At 43.5% G+C, this 18553-nt stretch overlaps 1 protein-coding gene across 7 annotated transcripts in view; it reads right to left on the bottom strand.

The window, feature by feature from the left end:
* Nucleotides 1–11019: 11019 nt before the first annotated feature.
* The window catches only part of disp1 (dispatched homolog 1 (Drosophila)), a 130608-nt gene continuing 123074 nt past the window's right edge, over nt 11020–18553 (bottom strand). For all 7 annotated transcript variants that reach the window (XM_074615814.1, XM_074615815.1, XM_074615813.1 and 4 more), the window contains 4 exons: nt 18319–18416; nt 15857–17455; nt 14050–14313; nt 11020–13964 (listed from right to left, as the gene is read on the bottom strand). In XM_074615814.1, the coding sequence (XP_074471915.1) occupies nt 12177–13964; nt 14050–14313; nt 15857–17455; nt 18319–18416 (3749 nt within the window). In that variant the 3' untranslated portion in view covers nt 11020–12176. The remainder of the gene's footprint in view (nt 13965–14049; nt 14314–15856; nt 17456–18318; nt 18417–18553) is intronic.

Below are 18553 nucleotides of genomic sequence, written 5' to 3'. Positions count from 1 at the left end.
GACCCACGATGACAACCGACTTTACTGTCTTTCAGAGGCTGTAGCACGCTTGTTTTTTTGGACCTAAAGCAGGGGTCAGCAACCTTTACTGTCAAAAGAGCCATTTTAAGCAAAAAAATAAAATAAAAAATCGATCTGAAGCCGCAAAATATTTGTAATGAAGGTAACACAGTTTATAGTCTAATATATACGTATATGATCTGAGGTCTGCTGTCCAGCCGCCGTCTATGAGAGCCGGCTGTCAATCACTCGCGAACTCCGACCAAACGGTCAAACTAGGCAGCGCTGATCAAATATGAATCAATATTCTGTTACGTTAATGCGTACTTCTCTCCTCAGATGTTTTCAGAATCATCTTGTAGTGCACGGTTTAGCTGTAAAATGAGGACGTTTGTGACGTCGCCGCCATTGTGAAATCTGGTGAAGGAACGTCAAGTTCCGGTCACATGACCACAGCACAGCCAATAGGAACGCTCTCTCAATGAAATGACCTGTGATTGGTCAAAGTCTCCCGTCACGGGGCTAGATGTTCTAAAGCCTGAAAACAGAGCCATGAGGAGGAGCAGAAGTTTAGTTTTCTCTCAGAACACTTGAATTACAATATGCTGAAAGGTTATTATGGAATTTTTGCCCAATGATGCCAAAAATATACTGACTACTACCACTTTAAATTCATTTAATGGGATTTTTTTCCTCTGCCTTTGGTTTGGTTCGCACAACCTAAAGCTCAGTTTGAATGATTTCGGGTATCCATTTTTTTTTTTAAATCACAGAAATACCATCCAACTCCCAAAAAAATTAAGAAAAATGCATGGGGGGTGACTGTTCAGGTGCCTGATTGGGAAAAAATGATGAAGGTCCCCTTTGGATTTTCATGTAATATTGTCACCACTAGATGGCGTTAGCTGTCAGTGAGTGGATCAGTGAAAACCCAGTATTACTGAGGAAGTAACAGATCACCACATCCAGAGTGTTTATGGGCGTGTCACATTCAACAAGGACAAATTTTAATGACACAAATTCATTCTAACAGCTACCATCTCTCTAAGCACTCTGGTTTTTGTTGGACTGTAAGATGAGAGCGGATCTGGGGGTCAGCAGGTTTCCTTTTCATTCGAGCCGTGTGTCTGAAAACAGGAAGCTACTGGGCAGAGGAACGCTTCCGTCCCGTTGGCCCCGGCGGCCCCGGCGGCCTGCGTCCTCCCAGCCTTTATGAGCCAGCTGTTGTGAACATTACGGCCCGTCTGCAGGCTCCTGCTGCTTATACACTGTGGACAGTCCATTAATCTCAACAACATACAACATTAACATCTGTCTGGCCTGCTTTTATTACGCAGTTGTGATTTTTTTTTACCGGTTATGGATTTGAAAAGGTTGTTAGTACCCCCCAAAATGTGCTGGTATCATTTGGATGTAGGCTATAAGCTATGATGCTATATGAAGGCCCAGAATGTGAATACATCAATAAATACTTTTGTATACATCATTCAAATGGAATGTATAAACTAATTTAAAGGTCCCATATTGTAAAAAGTGAGATTTTCATGTCTTTCATATTATAAAGCAGGTTTAAGTTCTATATAAATACTGTGAAATTATCAAAACACACAATCCTCAGAGAAATACACACAGCCCGTATTCAGGAACTTTGCATTTGAAACAAGCCGTTAGGATTTCTGTCCATTTGTGATGTCACCAATATACAATATTTAGACCATTTCACAGTTTTAAACGTAAACATTCTAAATGTACCCCAGTTTATTTCCTGTTGCAGTTTTCAGACAGACAGTACGAGGAAAATAATGTGTTTTTTGAACATTACAGCATGTAAACATGTTCTAGTAGAAACCCAAAATACAAGTATGAACCTGAAAATGAGCACGATATGGGACCTTTAAAAAGGGAAAACCTTTTATTAGATTTTTTTTTTCCTTTACTAACAATCAGTTATTTTTATCTTTCACAAGCTCATGTTTCTTTTGGCTCGTAGCACACGTTCAGTTCAGTAATCAGCTCTCAGTTTTCCTCAAACAACGTTTCCTGTTTTCCTCACCACATTTCCTTATATGATAGTTCTGATGGACAACAGACTCCAGATCAGCTCTTACTGCTTGTTTTCCTCCGGTCTGTGAAATCTTGCAGATGCCATTACGAGCACCGGAGGACACAGAGGAACATGATTTTTTTTCAGATTACCTGTCTCATGCACTACTGTCATGATATAGTGACTGTTTTATAAAAATAATTTTTTTTGAAGCATATTTTCTCCATTTCTACCCACTGCTGCTTTAACTGAAAATGCTGGTTGCTAAATACATCCATGGGATAAACACACTGAGCAGCAGCCTTTTTCAGCGCAGCTACCTAGCTGAAGCTAAACTTCTCATTAAACCTACAGTACACCCCCCCCAGTGCAGATAATGGTTATCATCCAGACAATAGTCAGGGGTCCAATTCAGAATAGTGCTTCCTGTATGACTTTTGCTAACATGTTTAGGTAAAAGCTGACAACATATGTTTTTATATAGAAGGGACCCATGGAAGTGCCAGGGTGGTTGTCATCCTGAAATTTCTTTTCTGGTGACTTTTATAAGCCCTTTAATATTTTGAAAACTCAACTCATGCTATATGGTCAAATGGTTCAATTTCACATAATAATTATTTAATTTTTAGTTGTTGTTTTTTTTATTTCATATTGAAGAACATTGATAAAAGATCAATAAGGAAACTTAATTTGAATGTTATTGCAATATTTTTGTAAACACATGGTAAAAGATACATTTGAGGCTTATTTAGGGGCTTTTTTGACATAAAAAGATTGTTTACTCTGTTTTGTTTCGAGTATACATTAACTTACGCAATGCAAAACACACGTTGCACCAGTAAGGGATAATGTACAGCGAGCGGGTCGTTGTTGCGAAATAAACCCCGACAGGGGCATCGCCCTAGCATCGTCCTGAAGGGGTTTATTTCACAACAATGACCTGCTAGCTGTACATTATCCCGCTTATTACACGGCTACTTACTGAAGAAATCAATCATTTCACACAAAAATGGTCCACCAGAGTCCGACATCAGAACTGCATCCATAGCAACGGTCTGTTATACATAGCAACGGTCTGCTATACATAGCAACGGTCTGGTATAAAGAAATAACAGATCGTAGAATGCTGTGATTGACCAATCAGAATTGAGTATTCAACATACAGGGGGTGCTTGGAAAATGTTCTCCCCAGTGAGGGTCACCTGGCCCCAAAAAGTGGGAGAACCCCTGATCTAAAAATGACCGGAGCTCAGGGTGTTTATACCAGACAATGTTTTCAGGTAAATTATTAGTTCATCACACAATTTTCTCATTTCTTGAGTTATGTTACACACATGCCCTAGACTCATTTCTGCCTTGGGCATGCATGGACACGCCCATGTCATTATATGTGTGACATGTCATCATATAAGCATTAGGAAGATGGGAAATGTGGTCACGAATAGGCAATACATAAATGTGTGCTAAGACCAAAAGATGAGGAAAATGACAGAGTTGGAAAATGAAATTAACAAGTGAAAGATTTAATTGAAGAGTGAAATTAATTATTTTGATTAAAAACAGTAAAAGTAGAAAAAACAGTCTAAAAGTTTTGTTTGTTATTCCAAAAATGTTGTTTGTGAATCCCAAAAATTTGTTTGCAAATCCAAAAGTTTGTTTGCAAATCCAAAAGTTTTGTTTGTAAATCCAAAAGTTTTGTTTGCAAATCTAAAATTTTTGTTTGCACATCCAAATTGTATTTTATAAATCTAAAAGTTTTGTCTGCAAATCAAAAGTATTCCATTTAACTTTACTATTTATTGACCTGTCTCAGTTTCGAGGCTCCGTAGAGAAAAAGATCAATCCAAAAAAAATATTCCTCCTCCACTGAGAAAGAAAAGAAAAACGGTTTCACTTCCTTGAATCTGGACCAGTCCAGCGGCTCCACCAAGATCTAATTTGAAAAGTGGAAGCAAATGTTTACCTTGTAAACAAGCTCTCCAGCTCTGCGGCCTCTTCGCAGTTATTTCAGGCCTGCAGAATATACTTAGAACAGACACACATGCTTCGGAGATTCTCCCTCGCAGGGAAATGTAATAAACCCTGCCCCATGGCCACAGCTAATATTTGACCTCTGTTTAAGCAAATATAATTACGGGGATGCTCACGCAGGCCTGAGGAGGGGTATCCTCTGAGGGACTCATCTTCTCTGCAGTGATTGGGAGGAGGAAGAGGAGGAGGAGGAGGAGGAGGAGGAGGAGGAGGAGGAGGGGAATAAAGGCAGCCATGGGGGATCTGAGGCTGAGGGGAACACAAGCTGATCTCTGTGAGCCAAAATAAGATCTTTCCTTCAACACAGGAGCATCAAGCGAGCCCAGTGTGGGCGGTTTACTTACGTGATGTGTTTTATAGGGCTTGTTTGTTTGTGGAAGTTTGTTCTGGGGTTAAGGGGGCGTGACGGGGATGAGAGGAACGAAGCAGCAAAAGCATAGCGGTACTTTTCCTCCCTCCTCTCTGACACCGGCAGCCTGCCCAGGGTGAAATGTTTTCAAGCTAGAGCAGGATTTGTGCATCATCCATCAATTTTCCAGCAGCTTTTTTCGAGCCAAGGTTGTATGGAGTTACATTTGTGTCTTTATTATGAAATCAAATAGAATAGGTCTGAGAGCAAAACTTGCCACACTGCAATCAAAAAATGTTTTATTGCAAAAAAAATAAATTTGTGATTAAAAATGTATTAATGCAAATCCCAAAGTTTTATTTGTAATTCCAAAAGTTTTGTTCAAAAATTCAAAAGTTTGTCTGCAAATCCTAAAGTTTGTTTGCAAAAGTTTTGTTTGCAAATCTAAAAATCGTTTGCAAAAAATTTGTTGCAAATCTATTTTTTTTTTAGTTAATCCAAAAGTTTTGTTTGTAAATCCAAAAGTTTTGTTTGTATATACAAACGTTTTGTTTATAAATCCAATTTTTTTTTGCAAATCTAAAAATTTTGATTATAAATCCAAGATTTTTTGTATATCCAAAAGTATTGTTTATAAATCCAAAAGTTTTGTTTGTATATCCAAAAGTATTGTTTATAAATTCAAAAGTTTTGTTTGTATATCCCCAAATTTTGTTTGTATATTTAAAAGTTTTTTTTATAAATCCAAAAGTTTTGTTTGCAAATCCAAAAATTGTTTGCAAAAAATTGGTTTGCAAATCCAAATTCTAATTCATAAATCCAAAAGTTTTGTTTGTAAATCCAAAAGTTTTGTTTATAAATCCCAAAATTTTGTTTGCAAATCCAAAAATTGTTTGCAAATCCAAACATTTTCTTTATAAATCCCCAAATTTTGTTTGTATATCTACAAGTTTTGTTTATAAATACAAAGGTTTTATTTGCAGATCCAAAAGTTTTGTTTGCAAATCCCAAAATTTTGTTTGCAAATTCCAAAGTTTTCTTTATAAATCCCAAAGTTTTGTTTTTAAATCCCAACGTTTTGTTTGTAAATTTGTTATTTGTTTGTGTATCCAAAAGTTTTGTTTGCAAATCCAAAGGTCCTGTCCACAAGATTAAGCTATTGAGATTAAGCTAACAGCAAACAAAACTTTTGGATTTGCATTTATACATTTTTATCACAAATTGATTTTACTTGCAATAAAACCTTTTTTTGATTACAGTGTGGAAAGTTTTGCTCTCAAACTTAATTCTGTTTAAATGCATAATAAAGACACAAAAGTGACTCCACAGGGTTGTGGTTGAAAGTAGAAAGTAGTTGAAACGAATGCCTTGTGATGAGTTAATAATATTTCCACAGAAGCGCCCCTCCACAACCACAATGTGAAAAATGTCTGGGACGGAAAAAATAATAAAACATTCAATTTGAGATGTCAAAGCAGCTCTTGAAGATAGCGAAAAGACGATTGGTGGTGAAATTCCACATCAAAAGAAAGGCAGTGAAATGTGGGATCTCTGGAGTAACTGCTTCCCGGATTTTGGACCAAAGTGTGAGTAAGACTATTGTCGAGCCAAAAAGAGACCACTAACTTCAGTTGGTGCTTCAGTGTGAATCCCCCTGTCCCCAGAACACATCTCTCTGACCCACTATGTGAACTCACTGTGAGCTGTGAACTCACTGTGAGCAGTGAACTCACTGCAGGAAAGACAGGCAGCAGAAAGACGATCGGAGAGGATGGCTGCTTCTTTTCCCAGCTGACCTCTGAGGAAACAGGTGTTTTCTGCACTTGTTGGAATGGATTTAGTGGCAGAAAGAAAGAAAGAAAGAAAGAAAGAAAGAAAGAAAGAAAGAAAGAAAGAGGGAAAAATGGAGGTTGGAGGGATCATAGAAGGAAAGAGGGATCAAAAAGGAGGGATATCATGTCTACATCATTCTGTCAACAGTTTAGATATACAGTTCAATAAGGGACAGTTGGGACTCCCAGCTTTAAAATCCATTAACCATGCTCCTCAGTTGTGTTTGTGTGAAAAGCCAGCCGATTAGACTGTTGTCAGACTATGAAATAGGCGTTATCAGTTGCTATAAGCCCCATAGATGTGGGCCAATAGGGGCCTACTACACCCCAGGAGACCAGAGTTCACATCCCGTGGAAAACCAACAGCGTAGAGTTGTCTTTGTGTTCTTAGTTATTTTAAACCAAAACACAACGTTTTCCCCTTAACTTAAGACTTAACAGCTTTTTTTTTTTTGTCTAAAAAGCAGGAACGGAAATTACCATTAGCAGCCTTATCAAGTCACTATGACAAACAAATGACTTAATCGTATGAGACGCCAGTTTGTCCTTTGGCAGTCAGAGAGGGATCATCACAGATCATGTGCATAATGAGTTCCATGGTTCTGTCTCGCTTCTGATTGGTGTAAATTGAGATGTTACAATTGCCCCCGGTCTCCCCCACTGGGCAGCTGCCAGGTGGACTAAACCTGCAATAACAGCTTTTTGGCTACTTGGGGTCAGTAGAAAAACAAGCTATCAACTTGTTAGCATGCATTTATATAAACTGGAAAAACAAAGTTCGGAAATTTGTGCTTGGTCGATTATTTCTCTGTTGTTACAATGCTAATGGTCATTGTATTTTACATCGTTAGAAAGCCTGTTTATTTACCTTCGCAATGATGTCCAACTTGTAAGGATCATGTATTTGTGGGATGAGCAGCACAGCTGACTATGTGGGTAGCGCCCGAGAAAAATTTGCCAAAATGCTCCGTCAATGGTAAACAGTGTATTATCCTGTTGGTGTTGACTCTTGTTTTGAGTTGTTTGGTGGATTGGATGATTGAACTCTCTATCAGTAACAAGGAACAAACAAGACATATTGGCTATTTTACACTTTATTCATTTAATACACCGTCAGGAGCCTCAGTAGCGGTGGAAGATCCATACGCAGCCACAACAGCCTGGCACCTCCTCCTCATGCTGGTCACCAACCTGGTCACACGTTGCTGTGGGATGGCGTTCCATTCCTCAACCAGGATTCGTTGCAGGTCAGCCAGCGTGGTTGTGTTGGTCACTCTAACACGTACAGCACGCCCAAGCTGATCCTACAAGTGTTGAGTTGGGTGGAGGTCTGGACTCTTGGCAGGCCGTTCCATTCTCTCTACTCCCACATTGTGGAGGTAGTCTGTGATAACCCTGGCTCTGTGGGGGCGAGCGTTGTTTCTTGGAGGATGAAGTTAGGTCCCAGATTGTGGAGATATGGGATCGCCACTGGCTGCAGAATCTCATCCCGATATCTCACTGCATTGAGATGGTCTTCAATGATGACAAACCTTGTTTTGCCAGTGAGGGAGATGTATGAACCTGAAAATGAGCACGATATGGGACCTTTAAGTCCAGTATTTACTCTCCCTTTATTTCTCTTTTTGGTCCCCAGTAAATGCTACACTTTCTTACCTAGTTAGATGCTAACTTTGCCTGCGTGTCATTTGGTACTGGGCAAAGCCTATGGAAAGAAGGCTGGGACATGGGTCTTGAGGTATGGGGTATGACAAATGCGCAGTGTAACTGAAGCTGTGGTCGTGCGTTCCGATTGGCTCAATTTCGGCGAGTGCAGACCAGATTTTACTGCGCATGTGTTGTACCCCAAAAACATATGACGCGTGACACAGCCTCCTTTCCATAGGCCTTGGTACTGGGCACGTAGTGTACAGTGTGTTTATCAGAGCTTTTTAGCTGGAAACAGCTTGCCGTGGCCCAAACCACTGCCAGGGCAGCGGTGAGTGAACCAAAACAGCAAGAGTGGCGGGCCCGAAAAACCAAAACAACAAGCTGAAAGATGCTAAAGTTCCGTATAGCTGAGGGGAACTGCAGAGTTGGGTGATAATTTCTCTGTAGGTTCATCCCTACAAGACAACGTTCTCATACACATAACAATTTAGTCCATTGTTATTGTAAACATATTGATTATAGCTGATTTAACGCTGAATGTGAAAAGCCTCTGTGCTCCTTTAATATTCTCCCAATAGTTTGGAAAAGGCCAATAAACAAACCGCATAGGCCCGGTTTCAAAGACAAAACAGGCACAACAGTCAGCAGATCTCGCTCCAACGTCGCCCTGGAAATATTACAAGAGAGTAACTCATTCAAAATATAGATTTGTTAAACCGCCGCTGATGGCAGCTGGGTCGCTCGCTTAGTGCCAGAGTGTCGTCTCCCTGTAATTAAAGCAGTCTGCTTCAACGTTTAGAGCACTTCTTTCATTTGATGTAATGCAGAACGCAGCACACAACACAAAGTTGTTTTTCTTTTACCCTATTAACCCAGCTCCTAAAATGATTTTATGATTACTGTTTTACGTTTATTATGCAATTCCCAAACCCATTTCTGAACTTAAAGGTCCCATATCGTGCTCATTTTCAGGTTCATACTTGTATTTTATGTTTCTAGTAGAACATGTTTACATGCTGTAATGTTAAAAAAAACAACTTTATTTGTCTCGTACTGTCTGCCTGAATATACCTGTATTTACCCTCTGTCTGAAACACTCTGTTTTAGTGCATTTCAACGAAATTGCGTTGCTAGGCAACAGCTTGGGTCCATGTTTACTTCCTGTCAGCTGATGTTATTTACATATGCTGCAACAGGAAATAAACTGGGACACATTTAGAATGTTTATGTTTAAAACCGTGTAATGGTCTCAATATTGTATATTTGTGACATCACAAATGGACAGAAACAGCTTGTTTCAAACGCACATTTCTGAATACGGGCTGGGTGTATTTCTCCGTATATTGAGCGTTTTGATAGTTCAACAGTATTTATAGAGCACTTAAACCTGCTTTATAATATAAAAGACATGAAAATCTCACTTTTTACAATATGGAACCTTTAAACAGTTCCTGAGTGGAAATGCTGTAGATCAGTGGTTCCATACATAGGGTCCAGGCCCCCCTCAGTGGGGGCGCCAAAGATCCCAAGGGGTGCGCGAGGATTTATCTTCTCTGAGGTTGTCAAAATTTGATTTGCACATGTATAACTAAAATCATAACACACTTACTGAATAATTTATATAAAAGTCTGTATATAAAATGATTTAAAGATATATTTAGTAGTGGGCCACGTACTGTTTAAACCCAGTATGTGTGCTCAGTTGCGGATAAAGATCAGGCTAGGCTAATATTATTAGTATTATACTATTTGTAGAATTAGATTCCAGTGTCGGCTGCGTAGGATTGCTTCAGACTTTTATGATCCAAACATTTCCAATAACTAAGTGTTGTAAAGTCCAAAAGTCAAAATGTAGTCATTTCCAAAATTCATAAAATATTTTTATCTAATGAAATATTACGATTCAATCCCTATTTGTTGGCATGCAGCCTTTCAAAAACAAAATTTTCAATTATGGTGCAAAAAGACTGTTTGCTCTCACACTGACAAGTTCATTAAAGACAGTTGATTTATTAAAAAAAGATACAAATTGAGGATTTTGTTCGAGGAGTTGTAGTTTTGTTAGGGTGTTGACGTCACAAAATTTGAGGGCGGGGTCTCAGCTTTTCTTAGATATAAGTGGGGGGGGCTTCAAGAAACGAGACTCGGTCCATACCGAGTATATATGTCTGCAGCGTGTACGGTCAGTCTGTGAATTTGTGGCTAAATTGTTCAACAAATAGTCAGTGGTCATGTCTATAATGTTAAATCCAGCGGTTCATGTCCACCAGGTCCGGCGAGGACACTAAGGGACGCACTGGCCGTTCAAGGGGTGACGTACCTTACCGTGGAATGCAACTGATTGATTCCTGGTTTTCTGCTCGCCGTTTCAAACAGGAAACAACATGGCGGCCTGCTCGTAAACTTCCTGTTATTCCATCAAAAAAATCAACCAAAATCTACATATGAAAACATTTTAAGTGAGAAACAGGCCATGATGTCACTGCTTAATCTGGTTTCATTTTAGAACTAGATCGCCTAGTTTCACAACTTGGTCCAAGTTTCGCGAGTCGGACACGTTGCACTGGATGGACTCATTTGCATAACAGACTTTTCATTTTGAAAGAACCGATGAGGAAACTCCAAAACTCGGCCGTGTAACTTCATCCCTCACTCAGTCAGTCGGTGACAGACTTCTGCGTTCGTAGGGCTGGCCCTCTGTGGACCAGCCCAAAAATAGGTTGGGAACCACCGCTGTAGATGGACTTGTAGCTGTGAGAAAATGAGATCTGTATAACAACCTGTAATACAAATCTGTTATTCTGGTGTAAATCAAGTCTACATGAGCATAAAGAGCAGGCAGCCAGCCCACTTTAAAATCCAGTCAATGACCTGAGGCCAGATGTAACAGATAGCACTGAAGGCGCCAGCAGTCCTGAGACAATGAAACAGGTGTAGACTGTTATGATTAAAGATATACCCTCTTCTTTGAACGGAGCCTCGTCTCATTTTATGGTCTGTGTGTGTGTGTGTGTGTGTGTGTGTGTGTGTGTGTGTGTGTGTGTGTGTGTGTGTGTGTGTGTGTGTGTACACAAGATAGGAAGAGCAGACAATAGGAGCCAGCAGGACAAAAGTAATAAAAAAGACATTTTAATCATACAGTACATCTTTTATCTGAGGCGTGTGGCGACTCGAAACACACCGAATTTAACACCAGCTCCCATAAATACAAAAAGTGTCAGGCAATGACTTTTTACCAGCTTGTAAAATGTGGCACATTTCTGTTGTATGGTTGATGTGATCATATCTGACAACATATATTTATAATTACACACAATATGTACTATTCCATTTCATCCTCGGTGCAAATGGCTGTTGTATGAGCATATTAATATATAACACTTTAATTTTCATGGAGATGCCTTTGTGAAAACACCATTATTTCCCATAATGATATAACTTAGGGATGCACCGATACCCGATACCAGTATCGGGTATCGGGTCCAATACTGTGCTCATGTACTCGTACTCGCAAAACGGCTCCGATACAACGGCACCGATACCACTTTACGGTGGTGCGCCCGACCATGCTGGGCCGGGATCCCACTTCAGCCGGCGCGCACCGGCCCTCACTTTCATTACGCCACAGGGTTTTGCTTGCACCCTCCGACTCGCGCGTGCGTTAGACTCCTCGGTCCGCGTTTGAAGACAGGTCGGGTGGGTTGGCGACATTGCCGCTGTCCACGGCCGGGAGAGAGGGCGCAGCGAGCTCTTTGTCGACGATGCGGCGAGGTCCGGGCGGGGAGCTCTGTAAAGCTGCGGCTGCGAGCAACCTTCGCCCCGAGCCTTTCCAAGCTGACCTAGAGCCGGTCGCGGCGCACCGCCTCGTATGCGGGACTCCGCAGCCTGCCGTGTGTCGCTCACACCCTCCAGCTGGCTGTTAACGAGGGTCTGTTGGCACAGAGAAGTACTCGTATCGGTACTCGATATCGGCGAGTACCCAAATGTAAGTACTTGTACTTGTACTCGGTCTGAAAAAATTGGTGCATCCCTAATATAACTTTAACTTAATGTAAAATGGAATATGTAATCTGGCATGTGAAGACCTGGTGAGTATAAAAAAGAAACGTAAACAGATTATATTTAGTGGTTGTTTTATGAAACACTTTGAGGCACTTGGTCAGCATCACACACCTTGTTTGATTGCACATTATAGGCATCGTTACTTTTTTTTTTGGACATTTGCTGTTTGTTCTGGATTGAGGTTTTTTATTAAAATACCAATTCATCATCAGCATAAGCTTTCAGAAGAAGGATTGGTGTTTATTGCAATAGGAGGCACGCTGGTTTCAGTTTTTGGCACGTTAAACTCTGAAGCTGAATTGCACTTCACTTTCAACGTCCTGCTAAAACAGTAGAGTTTCTTTGGCGAGGCGGAGGATGCCCGCTCTCTTTTGGAGTTGCACTTTTTGACGTTTTCCTCCCGTGTGACGGGAATACTTTTGAGCTTCTCCTGGTTGCTAGGGATTTTACAAGTGTCTGGTTGCGTTGTTGTATCTGTGGTTGTGGTGGACGCGTGGTTGTCGCTGACCCTTCCCTTCTGTGTTTCGTGACTAGTTGTGTGCGGCGAGCCCAGTGAGGGGGGAGGGCATTGAGTCTGGGCCGGGGTGCTGATAATTTGGCTGCTGTCGGGGCTCGAGGGCCTCGTTTCATGTCTGTGGTCTACCTCTTGCCCCGCAGGCTCCGAGCCGGGAGCTGGGCCGCCGTCCTGGTTCGGAGCCGCGGTCGTCGCGGGTCTCTGCTCTCTGGCTGAACCGGCCTGCAGGCTCGCGGTGTGGACACAGTACTTCCTGAGATGGCAGCTGTGGGCAGGTCCTTGCCTGCTGGGGGCCACTACTCTTCCCTGGGAGCAGTGGTGGAAATGGGCAGGGGGGCAGTGGACGTAGTGCATGCGGCACTCCATGTGCGCGTAGACTGGGTCCAGGGCTGCGTTCGGTTTGCTTGGGGCGTTTCCTGAGAGTGGAAAGAGCTGAGGGGTGGGAGGGCAGGTAGGAGGGTCCTGGGGAGGCTGAGTGCAGGAGTGGGGGGTCCACTGCTGAGACAGGTGGTGAGGAGGAGGAGGAGGGTCCCCACATGTGCAGTTAGTGTTTTGAGAATACTGGCACCTGGGCGGTGTGCTCAGCCGTTCTACGAGGCCGTTCTCAGGGCCAGTTCTGTCGGTCTCTGTTTTGCTCTTGTAATGGATGTGTGAATAAGGAGCGGTGTGGTGGTGAGGAGGGATCCCGTTGTAAAGTTGAGCGCACACCTCCTGCTCCTCTCTGGGTTTATCTTCAGTTTTCTGACTGGATGCCAATGGCTCCAACTCGTAATGCTCCACCTCCCCGCCCCTGCTGTCCAGCTGGTACTTCCCGAGGCCGGAGCCCTTCCCTTGAGGCGAGGGGCTCAGGGACGTGACCTCTGAGAACACCTGACACTTTTTGGGCAGCGGGATCTGGCCACAGGTCCCTTGGGGTCCCAGGCAGCGGCACATGCACTGAAAGAAGAAGGTGGCGAACGCCCAGCTGATGCACATGATCAGCATCATGAACGTGCCCAGCTGGGTGTAGGCCAACACGGTTGAGGGCATCATCATGGCCCCGGCGACGAAGGTGGTCAGCGCCGCCATGGCAATGGCGGAGCCCATGCGGCTGAGGGAGAAAATCACCTTCCCCTCGCGGTCGGGCTCGGGGGCGAGCCGGTAGGCCACGCCGTAGTGGACGGCGAAGTCCACGGAGAGCCCCACAGCCACGGAAATGGTGACGGACTCCAAGACGTTCAGCTCCCAACCCAGGAGCACCAGGGAGCCCACCGTGACGAAGATGGTGCCGGCGATGGACAGGATGGCGTACAGGCTGATGATGACGTTCCAGGTGGTCAGCAGCATAACGCTGAAAGCCACAGCCACCGACAGCGCCATGGCAACTAGAGTGCCGTCCGACAGGCTGTCCTGGAGGTCGTAGAACTCCAGGTTGCTGATGAACCAGCCGTGGCTGAGGCCTGCCGGGGCGTACCGTAACTCCTCGTCGATCCAGAGGTCCACCTGGAACAGAACCACGATTATTAACATCAGGAGAAACACATAGAAAACGTAAAGTAACACCATGCAAACACTGAGTTAGTACAACCTCCCGGTAGAACTGGTACATCTTCTCGTAGGCCAGGGTGAAGAGGTAGGTACTCTTGAACTCCAACACTATGGCTCTGATGGTGTCATTGATGTCGAATCGAGGTCCGGGCGTCTTGCTGTCCAGATGGTAGTTAGTACTTCGGTCCAGCTCCATGATGGCTCTCTTGATGCACAACTCAAAGACTTCCTGCTTGTAGGGGAAGGTGGACTGGCTGCAGCAGGGGTAGACGGAAGCCTCCTCACAGTCTTGGTTCTCCATCCACTGGTAAAAGAAGTGGGAGGTTAAAGTTGATCTATTCTAGGGCTGTCCAGAATACAATTTTTTGGGCTTCGAAGCTTCAGTGAGAAGTATTCGAAGCTTCGGAGCGGTGACGCTGCCGCACTACCGTACACAGATGCACCTCTACACATAACAAATAGCGATATCCGTCTGAGAATATCTAATAATAATTATTAGGGATGCACCGATACCACTTTTTTTCAGACCGAGTACAAGTACTTACATTTGGGAACTCGCCGATACCGAATACCGATACAAGTATTTCTCTGTGCCAAAAGACCCTCGTTAACAGCCAGCTGTTAAAGTGGTATCGGTGCCGTTGTATCGGAGCCGTTTTGCGAGTACGAGTACATGAGCACAGTATCGGACCCGATACCGGTATCGATATCAGTGCATCCCTAATAACTAATATTGAGTATAAATAATGTGTGGGATTATTCCTTATTTCATGGGGTTATTTAGGGATTTATACTTTATAATGACATACTTATGTATGTAAAACATATCGACCTCCAAATCAGTATTCATATTCTTAGTTTTTTTTTAGACAGTCGAAGCTTCGAAGCATTCGGGTCAGCCCTACTCTATTCAGTGACTCTTTTCAAGACCTTCACACATTAAACAACGGTGTAAAGTTTGTAATACAATTAGGTCACATTCAACTTTGTTTTATACTGGGTAGTGCCAGTAAGATGTCCTTCAACAGCTTATAGTACTTTAACCTCAAGAATCCATTGGTACCAACCATGTCATACTAGCTTGTCGGGAGGGAGGCTCATTAACGCTACAAATTAAACAACATTTTGGCGAGAGAAAAACTGGCCTAGCGATTTTTAAAGGTGTCGCTTGACCTCAAGATCACTGAATGTAAATGGGTTCTATGGGTACCCACGAGTCAGACTAGAGACCTAGAGCATTCAGAGGATGGCTTTCATAGCTAGATTGACAATAAGGGGGTTTCTGAGCAGTTTACACAACAGAAGTGCTCGCCATCCAGTCGCCAAAAAATGCAATTCTTGCTGAATTCTCGAAATGTCAAAAGCTTTTGATCCCAAATCACAGCATGGCTTTCTCTATGGTGTTCCTCAAGGTCTTGGTATCTTAATGTGGTATTTTGGAGGGATTATTGATAATTTTTATCAATTCTCGAGTGGTAAAAAATGGTTAAATTTAACAACAAATCTGTGTAACTAATGGTATCAACCTGAAAATTGCTGCAACAACTTATGAGACATAATAGAGCATGGGGATGACCATCATCATGTTCTAAACCCTTATACACATTCATTATTTATTTTATTAATCAATGAATGTTTATTTCTGATTTATGACTAGAACAACTTGACACACAATGCTGAATTAGTCTTCAGGTTCCCAGCTTTCAGGTGATGTACACCACTCCTGTGATCTACTGCTGACCTGCTATCTCCCCCTAAAAAAGACTAAAAATGTGTCTATGAAAAAAATGGGTGGAGTGGAGAGGGTTAATACATGTTATACTTAATACACATGCAGCAGTACTGACCTGTTTGAATGTCTCGATGAAGCAGCTGGTGAAGTCCTGCTCCTCTGACTGAAAGACGAAGCTCTGATTTCTCAGCTTCTGGCAGAAGTTGAGGATCCACAGCTGAGACGCCGGACTGGCGATGTTGAAGGTGCTATCCAGCATCAGCTTGCCCTTGTTCTTGGGGTTCAGGGGGTCCCCGTTATCCACGGGCATCACGCCCCAGATGATGGTGATGGGCATGTGGAGGTCCTCGCCGTGGTGGACCCTCTCGAACATGAACAGCTTCTTGTACTCCGCGTCGTAGCGCTCGAACGGGTGCGAGGAGCGGAACACCTGAAACTCCGCCAGTTCCAGGGACGGCAGCTTGATCTTCGGGTTGACGCAGACCACGTAGGCCCCGCCCACCGTGATGGCGAGGAACCAGAAGAGCCATAGGTAGCGCAGTTTGATGACGATGCAGGGCAGCACCTTCTCGAAGAAGATCCGAGACGCCTCGGAGACGGTGAACAGGCATTTGTTGGCCTTCTGACAAAGACCGGCCCAGAACATCCAGGTGCAGTAACCAGTTTGCTGGTGCTGGTGCTGGGGCTGCTTGGAGCAGGGGAACATGCTGGGCAGGTAGCGTTCGTGTAGCACCACCACGGCTGGAAGCCACGTCACCATGAGAATATAGTTCACCAATATGGCGGTGCCCGCGTAGACGCCGAAACAGCGTATGGCGGTGATGTTGCTGACGTAATTGGCGTAAAAAGCAGCAGCGGTGGTGAAGCTGGTGACGAACATAGACAGCGCGGCGTGTTGTAGGGTCACGCCGACCGTCTCCGCCAGCTCGGCGTGCGGCTTGTCAATTTTGGTGTAGTTCCACACGTCGCAAAGCACGAAGGCGTCGTCCGCGCCGATGCCGACCAGGATGATGAGCGCCGTGAGGTTCATGAAGGGGAAGAACTCAAAGTTGAAGACCATTCGGTAAAGGAAGTAAGACACGATCAGCGAGCTGATGATGGCTATTATCGTCATCAGGGTGATGAAAACAGAGCGCGTGTACACGCACATGACCAGCAGGACGATCACTATGGCTATGGCGGGATACACCGTGTCCGTGAGGAGGTAGTCCTGAAAGAGGTCGTGTTTGATGCCAAACTCGATGCCCGTGACCGTGGTGATGCCGTCCGATGAGTTCCAGTTCTCGAAATTGTCCAGGTAAATGTTCATCATGGACTCTCCCTTCTCCGTGGGGGAGAAGAGCATGCTGTGTTTGAGCACGGGTGGCGGAAGCTCCAGGCTCTTGGGACTGAGGAAGTCTTTGTCCACCAGGAAGTGAAGGATTTGGTAGACGGCATTGTACTTGGCGCATTTCCGCGGCACCCCGGCACACTTGAGCTGGTCCTTCCGCCGCAGAGCCATGTCCCAGCAGTCGGATGCCAGCGTGCCGTTGTGGTAGTACTTGGCGCACGAGCGCAGGATCTTGAGCGTGTGCGAGACGTCGCGCTCCGTGATCTTCTGGCAGGACGAGTGGTTGGTGAGGACGGCGATGTAGTTGCCGAGCGTCCAGCTGGGGCAACAGGAGGCGTCGTTTGTACGCTGACAAAGACTCCAGTAGTCACGATGGGAGCGCACCTGAGAACAGAGACAAATAATAAATATCATTATTAGGGCTGTCAAAGCTTACGCCATAATAACGTGTTAACACGGTTTAACGCCACTAATTTCTTTAACGCATTAACAAAGCTTGTGATTTTTAGGTTGTAGCGCGCTCAGTTTTAAAGCTAGAGTGAAGATACTGGTATCATATGAAACTAGAAAGTTTAAGGAATGTCATGTCATACTAGCTTGTCTTGAAGGAGGCTAAATAACGTTCCAAACTTGCGCTTAATTTTTGGCGAGGAAAAACGGGAATGGCAATTTTTCAAAGGTGTCCCCTTGACCTTTGACCTCCAGATATGTGAATGTAAATGGGTTCTATGGGTACCCACAAGTCTCCCCTTTACAGACATGCCCACTTTATGATCATCACATGCAGTTTGGGGCAAGTCATAGTCAAGTCAGCACACTGACACACTGACAGCTGTTGTTGCCTGTTGGGCTGCAGTTTGACATGTAATGATTTGAGCAATTTTTTTATGCTAAATGCCAACATTTGTCATTGTTTTGTGTTGTTAATTAATTACAACTAATAAATATATACATACATTTGCATAAAGCAGCACATTTGCCCACTCCCATGTTGATAAGAGTATTAAATACTTGACAATTCTCCTTTTAAGGTACATTTAGAACAGAATAAAAATATGCGATTAATTTGCGATTAATCGTGATTAACTATGGACAATCATGTGATTAATCATCATTAAAAAATTATAAAGATAGATATAAAAAGTGTCGAAAGTTAACCAAAATCACAAGAGCCAAAACGCTTAGTTAATAATGGCGACAAGTGTATCATTACCAGTCTCAGGGGTTGTGCTGCTCTACCTACTCACCCTTGTGTTGTCCAGATTGCACATGGATTTGATGGCCTGAATGCTCCACAGGTTCTTCCCCTCAGCTGATGTGAACACCAGTCTGGAGTAGCTGTCACCTGCATAAAGAAAAGAGGTTCATGACGTAAATGGGAAAACCGGCATCTTCAAAATGTAGGAAATATGACACAAATATGCAGCTATACCTCGCGCCTATTTGGGTAAACAGTACATTTTTATTTTTTTAAGTAAACCG

This window comes from Sebastes fasciatus, chromosome 18 (genome assembly GCF_043250625.1).
Source record: "Sebastes fasciatus isolate fSebFas1 chromosome 18, fSebFas1.pri, whole genome shotgun sequence".
Taxonomy (NCBI): Eukaryota; Metazoa; Chordata; class Actinopteri; order Perciformes; family Sebastidae; genus Sebastes; species Sebastes fasciatus.
Note: the sequence above shows the minus strand (reverse complement) of the source record. Positions and strands in the feature narration are given on the sequence as shown.